Source organism: Orcinus orca, chromosome 20, assembly GCF_937001465.1.
Source record: "Orcinus orca chromosome 20, mOrcOrc1.1, whole genome shotgun sequence".
NCBI lineage: Eukaryota > Metazoa > Chordata > Mammalia > Artiodactyla > Delphinidae > Orcinus > Orcinus orca.
Genome location: NC_064578.1, coordinates 33,398,667 through 33,409,417, shown reverse-complemented (window position 1 = coordinate 33,409,417; position 10,751 = coordinate 33,398,667). Strand labels below are relative to the sequence as shown.

Sequence of the window (10,751 nt, the reverse complement as noted above, 5' to 3'; positions counted from 1 at the left end):
ATTCAGAAGGCTTCCAGCTTTTTGCTGTTATAGATAAGATGGTGGTGAACATCCTTGCAGACGGATCTGTACACCATCTGGAATGATTTTCCTGGGGTTAGATTCAGTGCTTCTAACACAGCATTTCCCAGCCTCAACCAAATGTGCACCAGCAGTGCAGGTATTTACCTGGAGGCAGTGTGGGGTAGTGGTTTTGAGCATGAACTTTGATGTCAGACATCTGGGGGGCAAATCTCGGCTCCGCTGTCATGACTTGGATAAAGTAATTAACTTTTCTGTGCCTCAGTTTCTTCCTCTACAAATTAGGGTAAAGATAGTCAATATCCTGTAGGTAGGATTAAATGAGTTAGTATCTGTAAAGCACTACGTCAATGTTAGTTATTTTCCTTGAAATTGACTTTACATTTAAAATTTTCCAAGTACAAATTTTTTTTTAAATTTATTTTTATTTTATTTATTTATTTTTGGGTGTGTTGGGTCTTTGCTGCCGCATGCAGGCTTTCTCTAGTTGTGGCGAGCGGGGGCTACTCTTCGTTGTGGTATGCAGGCTTATCATTGCGGTGGCTTCTCGTTGCGGAGCATGGGCTCTAGGCACATGGGCTTTGGTAGTTGCAGCACGCAGGCTCAGTAGTTGTGGCGCATGGGCTTAGTTGCTCCGCGGCATGTGGGATCTTTCCGGACCAGGGCTCGAACCCGTGTCCCCTGCATTGGCAGGTGGATTCTTAACCACTGTGCCACCAGGGAAGCCTCCAATTACAAGTGTTTTAAAAGGAATGTTTATATTAATACCTTCAATGAAAAACTAGCAATCACTTGCCAGGAATAAGAAATCATAAAATAAAATAAATCTAACGTGAATTCTAGTTAGATAATGTCACAGAGCCAAGTAGACTAGGCAGCGTTAGAGAGGAGTTCAAGCCCTATTAGTACTAAACTGAGATGGCTTGCCTCAACTTAGAAGAATGGAAAGAAAAATGTAGAAAGAGGAAGTTTAAATGCCCTGTCCACTGTTACCTAACACGGAACCACACTCCAGAGAACTCCATCCTGGGACTTCACAAGAGTAAGGCTTTAGATGACTATGAACTTCCTGACCCACAAAGGGTGCGTTGGGTAATACTGACCCCAACAGCTTTCCTAGCTTTTCAATTCACAGGATACCTCCGCCGCCCACGGTCCGGCTGGCTCTCTCGGGAGGGGCGGGGCTGCCAGGCAGAGGGTGGGCAGTGGGGGTGGGGCACGTCGGGGGCGGGGCCGGGGCCTAGCGCCCGCGCAGCCAAGGCTGGAGCTGAGCCGGGGAGTCAAGACTCGAGCTGCGGGGAGGAATCGGGGGGCCGGGGGTGAGTGGTCCTGAACCCCGCGCCGGGGCTGCAGGTGTCGAGGGTCCCGCTCCCGGGACTGGGACACCTGACTTCTGAGCGGTCCAGGCCGCCAGCCTTAGGATGGGGCTGCCTCGGTTTCCCCTTCGGGAGTCCCGGGGTCTGGAAGGAAAGGGGGGTGTTTCGAGGTTGGGGAGCCTCCTGGTGGGCTGTGACTACAAACGATGAGGGGGTTTGGGAGAGTGGGCAGAACTTCTGCCCCAGGAGCCTCTGAGGTCTGGAGAGAGACCATGATTTGGGGATCAAGGGGTTTGTGGGGGCAGAACATGCAGGTTGAAGTTTCGAGGCACCGGGCCGGCCTGGGAATGAGGAGGCCAGGCTTCAGGTCTGAGCGGGAGCTACTCTCCGTTCAGTCCCCTCCTCTCTCCCTCAGTTTCCCCATTTTCACCTTGCTTGTGGATGGGTGGGTATAAATGAGAGCGCCTGGATGATCTCTAACCCTGCCTGTGGCCTTGTAACTCTCATGGGGGTCTCCTACCTCCTCCTCCTCCCCCGTGGTGGGTGTGGAGACCCCTGCCCATTCTGCATCCCACCCCTGCCCAGACCCCCACACCAGGGCCTGCCGGCATCACATCCTTTGTGCTGTTCATCCTCTCCTCTCCTAATGTTGAGGAACAGCCATCCGGTCCTACTTGCTTTGCAGCAAACTCAAAAGCCTCCCTCCATCCCCTCCAGGGAGGCCTCCCACAGCTGGACCCTTGGTCCTGAGTTTGCTCTTGCTTCTCTCTCTCTTTTGGAGCTCTTAGTCTCCTCCCTTTGGTGGGCTCCATCGCCCCATGGGCTGTTCCCTGGCCACAGGGTCCTTGTTCCATAGAGGGGAGAAGCCTGCCATGTCACCCGTCTCCTGACCCCTTGGTGAAGACCCGAGTGACATTCCGGTTGCTTCTGCTCTCCTGTCCCAATCACTCTCCCCCTCTCTTGGTTACTCAGATCCCCTTAGCCAATTGGCACTCTGAGATCTGAGGCAGGAAGGGACCCCATCTAGCCTACTGACCTCCCACATAGCGCAGGATCCCTCTGTTGCATACGCTCAGTGATGGGAAGCTCATTCCTTATGAAGCGCTGTTCAGCGTCCTGCAGCTCTGGCTTCATTTAGTCAAAATCTGTGGCTTGCAGATTCCACCCCTTGGCTCCACTTCTGCCTCCTGGAACCATGCAGAGTTAATTCATTCTTTTATTCATTCACACAATCTTGATCAGTGCCCTGCATGAGACACTGGGGATATAGCAATGAAAAAAGCAGACAAAATTCCCTGCCCTCATGGGGTTGGTTTTCTAGAAAGGAGTTGGACAGCAGTCCAATAAGTAAATACAAGGTATGTCAGGTGGTAAGAAGTGCTATGGAGACTAATAAAACAGGCAAAGGGGATGAGGTATTGGTCTGGGGGTATTGTAGTTTTATATAGCTTAGTCAGGGAGGGCCTCTCTGAGATGGTGACCACCGAGCAAAGCCTTGAAGGAGGCGAGGGGGGAGCTATGTGAATAACTGGGGGGAAGGACAGTGCACCCACAGAGGGAAGAGCATGTGCAAAGGTCCTCGGGCAGAAGCATGACAGGTGAGAGCAGGTCTGGCTTGTTCTAGGAACAAGCATGGCTGGAGCAGCGTAGGTGAGGAGCCAGTGAAGGATTAGTAGGAAATGAGTGCAGAGACATAAGGGGTGGGGAGGTGGGGATCCATTGCATGGGGTCTCGATGGCCACTGCAAGGGCTTTGGTTTTCACTCTAAGCGCACTGAGAGCCACTGGAGGTCTTTGAGAAGAGGCGTCACCTGCTCTTACCTAGGGGTTAGCAGGTTCATCTGGCTGTGAACGGGAGAGAGAATGCAGGGAGGTGAGGACAGAAGGGTGGGGGGACCAGTGAGGGGACCACTGCTGTCATTCTGGGTAGAGACCGTGGGGGCTTGTTACCCACGGCATAGAGGTGATGAAAAAATATCAGATTTTCAGATCTGGGATATATTTTGAAGGTAGGGGGTGATAGAATTTGGGATGTGAGAGAAAGGTGGAGTCAAAGGTGACGCGGAGGTTTGGGGGCTGAGCATCTTGAAGTTTAGAGCTGCCATCGGCTGAGATGGGACCTGCTTAGGGGGAAGATCTGGAGTTTGGCTTTGTGCTTGTGAAGTTTGCGATGCCTATTGGGCATCCACATGAAGATGTCCATTAGGCAGTTGCAAAAGTTTAGTGGGGGGCTTCCCTGGTGGCGCAGTGGTTGAGAGTCCGCCTGCCGATGCAGAGGACACGGGTTCGTGCCCCGGTCTGGGAAGATCCCACGTGCCGCGGAGCGGCTGGGCCCGTGAGCCATGGCCGCTGAGCCTGCGGGTCCGGAGCCTGTGCTCCGCAACGGGAGAGGCCACAACAGTGAGAGGCCCGCGTACTGCAAAAAAAAAAAAAAAAAAATGTTTAGTGGGGAAGTTGGAGCTGGAAATAAAATTTGGGGCTTCATCACCATATAGCTGGTATTTAAAGCCATAATAGCAGGTAAGCTCACTTAGGGAGAGTGATACAGAGAAAAGAGGTCCCACCAGAGAGTTCTGGGGCTCCCAGCATTAGGAACTAGCCAAGGAGACAGAAAGAGTGGCCAGTGAGATGGGAGGAGAAAGCAGAGAGTTGGGGTGTTCTGGACGGCAATGAGGCAGGTGCTTCAAGGAGGAAAGAGGGAGTGACTATGACAGATGCCTTTGCAGAGCCAGTGAGGTGAGGGCCGAGAATCCAGCAACCTGGAAGTCACTGGTGACCATGACAGAAGTAGCTGGGGGCCAGAGGGGACACGATCGGAGGGGACAGGAGGGGTGAACTTCAGGACAGCAGTATAGACAACAGCTAAGGAGTCCTGCTGTGAAGGGGGCAGAGAAATGGGGTCAGATGCAGAAAGTATAGTACGTGTATGTGCTGGTGAGAACTGCTCTCCCAGAGAGAAGCCCGGTGAAGGGGGCAAGAATGGAGGATGCCGCAGGAAGTGAGAGGGATGGGTCCACTGCCCCAGCAGGGGCGTGGCCCCAGCTGAGAGCAGGACAGTTCGGTTGAGCTTCCAGGGCCTCCCTCTCTTCTGTCTGCAGTGGCCCAGCAGGCTGAGATTTCAGCACTTAAGGAAATCAACTGGCTCATGGCTCCAGAGGAACCAGACTGGCTGTGTCTCAGGAGGGAGGGAGATGTCAGGGCTTGGCCTGGGCTTGGGGATAAGGGGTGCCCACGTGGGTTACCCCTTCCACTTGACCCTCTGTTTCAGCAAGGAAGTGCCCTATTCTTTGCACAGGCCTCACCTTCCTCGAGAAAAGGCTACGATGACTCCAAAGTTGCAGTAATTGAAGCAGAGAAGAAAAGGCAACGGAGAGAGGCTGATTTAGTCTGAAGAGGGGAAGTCTGAGCAGGGAGTAAAGGGGCAAGAGGTAGGATTTTAGGGACAGTTTTTATGAGATAGGTGATGAATGGACATCTGTTTTCTCCCATTCCCAATGTAAACTGAAGCAGGAAAAACTTCGGTTCAACATAATGAGGAACTTCCTGTGCTGGTTAGTGAGGACAGCAACAGGCCAGGTCCTCTGCCCTGGATGTTTAAGATGGGAAAGAACAATGCCTTCTTAGAGACAGGGTGCTGGCCAGATTGGCCCTTGGGGATTCTCCCACCTCTGAGGTTTCCGGAAGAAGGCCAGGACAGAGTTGGGACTTCCCAGCTACTGGAGGGGAGATAGAGCAGCAAACCTTCTGGCTTGGGCCTTCCTCTTTCTCCAGGTGCCCTGACATCACGAGTTGGATATGTGTGGCTCAAGCGTCCATCTGCTGACCCAGACTCGGAGTGTTTGGGAAGGGCCCCTGCTTCCCTGTAGCTTGTCCACTTGTGGCCTGGCACGTCTGCGGGTGTGTCAGAGATCACTGGGCTTGGTGGGGTCTCCCAGTGCAGCTAATGGTGGAGGGTGAAGGCTCTGTGCCAGAACTGCTGAGAATTGTGGAGCTCTTCACAGCTGGTTGGCCACCTCTGGCTTCTGCCCATCTTTTCGGGGGTTCCCCCGGGAGAGATGTGGGATCTGTGGGCAAATCTAGCCCTGCCAGTCCTGTGCCACTCAGCCTTGCCTTCCTGCTCAAGGCCTGCCTGCAGATGACTTGGCCATGCCTACTCTAAGCCTAATGATCTTTGACGGGGCGGGGAGGGTGGTCCAGGCTCTCCCGATGCTGAGGAGAGGACAGCTGTCCGTCCTTAGGCATCCTCTGAGTAAAAGGGGCAGGGAATGTCCTATCTCATCTTAACTCTTCAACTTCTTTAATTTCTGGCTGCACACATGCCCTCCAGGCATTGGGTTGGAAAGAGAGTGCTGACCCCATTTCTGGGCTGTTTCCGGAGGGGTGGGTGGTAGTTCTTTTCCCCAGGACCTGGGCAGGGGTGGTGATGGGGCTGAGAACCACTCCAGGGTCAAGCCCAGAGCTCTTCCTACCCCATCCTGTTCTCTCCTCTCCCGTCTCCCCACCTCTCCCCTCTTGACTCCTCTGCTTGGCAGTGGGCTCAAGAAGGAGACCTGCTTGGCCAGAGAGAACTATTTTCCTTTCTGGTATATGGTGGCCTCTGCACTGAGGATGCCCTCCCTCCCAAGCTGCCAGACACATGGGTAAGCTCGCTGCCTCAGTTTCCTCATTTGGCCAGCGCAAGGCTTCCAGCCTAAGTGTTGGCAGCATTCCGAGCTGGTGATTTCTCCTTTCCCTTGCTTTGGATGGCATATGAGGACAGGCGCAGGAAGTTCCAGCCCCACCCCTTCCCTCAGTGGGTTTTTGATTCATGGACATTCCCACTGTACTTCCCCTTGGCCCAGCCCCATGCCAAGCTTAGTGATGCCAGGATGAGTAAAACCCAGGCTTCCGCTTGGGCCAAGATGGGAGTTAGACGCATAAACAACCAATAGGAAATACACAGACTTTCCAAGCCCCTTGGCGTCTGCTCCTTTGAGTATCCTGGAATGTCCCGTTTTTGTAGAAAGAAGCTGGCGTTCCTCTTCTTTTTCCATGCCTACCTCCTTTCACTTTCATTTTCTGCGGGCACTGCCCCAGCTCACAGCCCTAGGTTCTGTGACTGTCGCAGAAGGGGCCCCGCTGAGAGATTTTCTCTGCCGCGTGGGGACACTCCCAGGGCCTGAAGCTCTGTGAGATCGCTTCCCCACAGATTCCCAGGACCCAGAGTCTGAAGGCTGAGCCCAGAGCAAGCCATCGACAGAGGTGACGGCACGTAGTGTGTGGTGGAAGGCAGTGGGGAGGTGGCAAGGGCCTGGGCATTTGGGGAGGGGGCAGTGGACTGGGGTCAGTACACCCATAAGCTTTGAAACGTCTTAGTTTGTACCATGAGTTTCGCTTCACCTGGGTTGGCATCTTTATAGCAATGTTCTGGGTCTGTCCCTGGCGGTAGCAGTGGGTTACCTACACAGGCCTGGGCTTGGGCCCCTGTGGAGAACCCAAATATAAGGGAATTAAAGACACGTCTTCTGGAGTTGCACTGCTTGGGTTCAAATCCTAGCTCTACCTCGTCTACCCTGTACCCTTGTTCAAGCCTCAGTTGTACTCAGTCCTCTCTGTGCCTCAGTTTCTTCACCTGTATAATGGGGCTGATCCTAGTACCCACTTCAGTGGTTGGGAGGGTTAATGAAAGCACTTAGAATAGTGCTTGGCACGTTGTATGTGGTTAATAAATGTTAGCCATTGTTGAAAAGAGAGCTGCGGTAGCCTGAATCCAACCAGCATGTAAGGGCCCTCTCATATGGCCTCAAAGAGAATTGATTCCCTGATCCCTTGGGAGACATCGCTCCTAGTATTAACTCAAGCCTTTTAAAACTTCGTAAAGCAGGGATGAAGCATGGATGTGGGAGCCAGGGGCCTTGATTTAACTCCTGGCTGCTTCAAACCCTCTGTGGGAACTCAAGCCAGTTTCTTGCCTTCTCTGGGCCTCAGTTTGTACATCCATACAGTGGGGAGCTTGCATTGGTAATGTCTGAGGGTAGAACTGTGGCCATCTTGGTCTCAGGGTGGGGCTGACTTGCCCTCTCCACTGCCGCCTGCCTGCTTCCTGAGAAGTCCTGCACTGGACCTCATTCTCCTCCACAGATTGTGAAATGTACGCACAGGACGCTTTCCAGGCACAGAGGAGCCAGCTGGTGGAGCTGCTGGTCTCGGGGTCCCTGGAGGGCTTTGAGAGCGTTCTGGACTGGCTGCTTTCCTGGGAAGTCCTCTCCTGGGAGGACTACGAGGGACTCAGCCTCTTGGGCCAGCCTGTCTCCCACTTGGCCAGGCGCCTCCTGGACACCATCTGGAATAAGGGTGCTTGGGGCTGTGAACTACTCACTGCGGCTGTGCGGGAGACCCAGGCTGACAGAGAGCCCCCCGAGCTTCCCGGCTGCTGGGAGCCCCACTCACCCCACCCAGCCCGTGACCTGCAGAGTCACCGGCCAGCCATCGTCAGGAGACTCTACGGCCACGTGGAGGGGGTGCTGGACCTGACACAGGCGCGGGGTTTCATCAGCCGGTACGAATGTGATGAAATCAGGCGGCCCATCTTCACGTCATCCCAGCGGGTAAGGCTCTTCCCTCTTTGCTCATCAGAATTCAAAGGAAAAGCGTGCTTAGTTACCGAGACTGGTTTGTGAAGTCGGCCCTGCGGGGAGACCTGGGTCGTGGCGCTTCCCCTTTAAGGGAAGCCAAGCAGGAAAAAGGTGCTCTGGATTTTTGGTATCATGCCACTTCTGACGAGAGGCAGCCTTATATGGTGGCGAGCATCTTGGATTCTGGAGTCAGGACGACGCAGGCTCAAAGCCTGTGACTTTAGGCTTCTCTATGGAAACTCACCATCCTTCATCTCTCCTGTCTCGGATTCCTCATCCGTGAAACACAGATGGGAGCATTCAATGAGGTGAGCTACGTGACTCTTAGCACGGTGTCTAGCACGGAGTAAGCGCTCCTTAACGTTACCGCTGGCTACTATCAATTCTGTTATCAGTGATATTCTGTACTTGTACACTTTTAATGCTGTCTGCTTTAAATGAATAGCTCAACAGATGATAAAAATTCATTAAATTAAACCTGTGTTTAATAATGAATATAGCATACTATGTACTAATATAGTTTAAATGCCCACATAGGATTTCTAATAGGAAATTGCATTAGATCATAGACGTTTGGAGTTGGGATAACTGCCTCTGAATGTGACATTCCACAAGAACAGAGAGTGTCTTTTGGGTATTTTTGAAACTCTTTGTTTTATTTTCCCCCAAATAGTGAACCTCAGGCCTCCCATGATGCAGATGGAACAGTCATTAACACCTCACTTTATGGATTGGGAAATTTGAGTCCCAGAAAAGTGGTTTGAAAAAGCCCACAGTAGGGGCTTCCCTGGTGGCACAGTGGTTGAGAGTCCGCCTGCCGATGTAGGGGATGCGGGTTCGTGCCCCGGTCACGGAAGATCCCACATGCTGCGGAGCGGCTGGGCCTGTGAGCCATGGCTGCTGAGCCTGTGCATCTGGAGCCTGTGCTCCGCAAGGGGAGGAGCCACAGCGGTGAGAGACCCGTGTACCGCTAAAAAAAAAAAAAAAAAAAGCTCACAGTAGTTCATGAGAGGGCCAGTGCTGGACACAGTGCTTTGACTAATTCATTCACCATTAATTTATTCATCCAGAATCTATTTTGATGCCTACTACGTGCCAGGCTCTGTCTTAAAGCGTATTGTGTTGAGAGCCTTGTACGTGGTAGGCACTCAAGAAATACTTGTTGAAGAAATAATGAATTATTGAATGAATGAACTGGAATTACATTGCAGTGTTAGGAGGGGCTGGGTTGGGGAACTTTCTAGTTACCGTTTTTGTCTATTTTTTAAAATATGTATTTGGTGTCCACGTGAGTTTAGGTAAGCCTGGTTGAGACTGATGGAATAAGTCTGTTCAAGGCTGGTTTAAAGTATTTGTAGTATTTATGTTCAAGTATTTATAGAGCAGACATGTTCTGGTCCTCTCTCACTAGTGCACCTGAAACCTACAGTTGTACCCTGAGCACTAGCTCCTTGAGGCTGGCCCTGGAGGGATTATAGAGACTCAATGAAATCACCTCTCAACCAAGTGATTTACATCTTCCAGAATTGTTTTTCCTATCCTTTATAGGGTTATGGCTCTTTTTTTCCCCCTATTTTCGGTTATTCACTCTTTCAATGGGTCCTGAGCGGGAACCAGATTGGATGTGTATATTCAACTGTTCATTTCACTACCGGATACTGTATTGACTTCTTTAAATGCATCTTGTTTAGGGATGTCTTTCTGGCCTTTTATTGTGGTGGGAGAGAGATGCCCATGGTATTGTCGTAATCAGTAGAAACCATCCCACACTTCTCCATCCGCCTTTCTGGAGAAATAATGACTTTTGCTTTCCCCACAGGCAAGAAGGCTCCTTGATCTTGCCACAGTGAAGGCGAATGGGTTGGCTGCCTTCCTTCTACAATGTGTTCAGGAATTACCTGTCCCGTTGGCCCTGCCTTTTGAAGGTATATATGTGTTCTTCTCAGTTCATCAGAAAGGGAGAGAAAGACTTTCAGATTCGTGCTTAAGAGCAAAAACTCCAGCATGAGACTTGTCAGAATCCCACTTACTGGCCGTGCAAACCCCCCTAAGACTCAGTTTCCTCATTTTAAGGGCAGCATCACCACTGTTTCACTGGGCTATTGGGAGGATTAACTGGATTAATGTATGTAGTATTAGGGCTTGCTTTTATTTCTTCCTGCACTGCGGAGTGATCACTGGAGGTACCTTGTCCTGAGAGCTGATACAGCTGTTCCTTACTAGCCATGCTCTTGTATTGGAAAGATGCGGGTACACTTTTTAATGGCTGGTATCTCTTGATCTCTGCAGTTTAGCTACTCATCATCAGAAACTCGGGAGCCAAATGGATTTAGATAATGTGATATCTCTCATTTCACATGGTCACCGACCCAGTTCAGGAATGGGAGAGGCTTGGACGGCCCAGCTCGAACATCCTAGGCATCCTGCCAGGTGCTTAATTTACGATGTCTGTCCTTGGCAACAAACTTGAGAAGTAGGTGTTGTTTTTTCCACTTTACAGATGTGGAAACGGGGACAGGGAGATTGAGTGACAAGGTAGGGGAGGATGGATCTGGTTTTAGGCCGTCTGCACCTACACTTCCTCTTTTCCTGGGAGAAGAGCTTGTCGGTTGTAAAGAGAGGATGCAAGCCTCGTGTGTCTTATTCCCACGTTGCCGTCAGGAAGCCTCATGAGCACCCAGGGTCCCTGAACTGTGCCTGGAGCTGACGGATGGATTTATCACCCTGGGCCCTGTCGGAAGGATGTCGGAAGCCTGTGCTTGGCACCTGGCTGTGCGCCCTCTCACCTGAGAACAGAACAC

The 10,751-nt window shown here is 51.8% G+C and overlaps 1 protein-coding gene across 15 annotated transcripts in view; it reads left to right on the top strand.

Moving 5' to 3' along the window:
- The first annotated feature begins 3,307 nt into the window (after nucleotides 1-3,307).
- The window catches only part of NOD2 (nucleotide binding oligomerization domain containing 2), a 28,740-nt gene continuing 21,296 nt past the window's right edge, over nucleotides 3,308-10,751 (top strand). For 5 of the 15 annotated variants that reach the window (XR_007474077.1, XR_007474078.1, XR_007474076.1 and 2 more), the window contains exons 1-2: nucleotides 3,318-7,923; nucleotides 9,770-9,875. Coding sequence is in view for 7 of the 15 variants with exons in the window: in XM_033418927.2 (XP_033274818.1) it covers nucleotides 7,465-7,923; nucleotides 9,770-9,875 (565 nt within the window). In the remaining 8 variants the exon portion in view is untranslated. The other 10 variants (XR_004480666.2, XR_007474079.1, XR_004480665.2 and 7 more) reach the window with 7 other exon arrangements.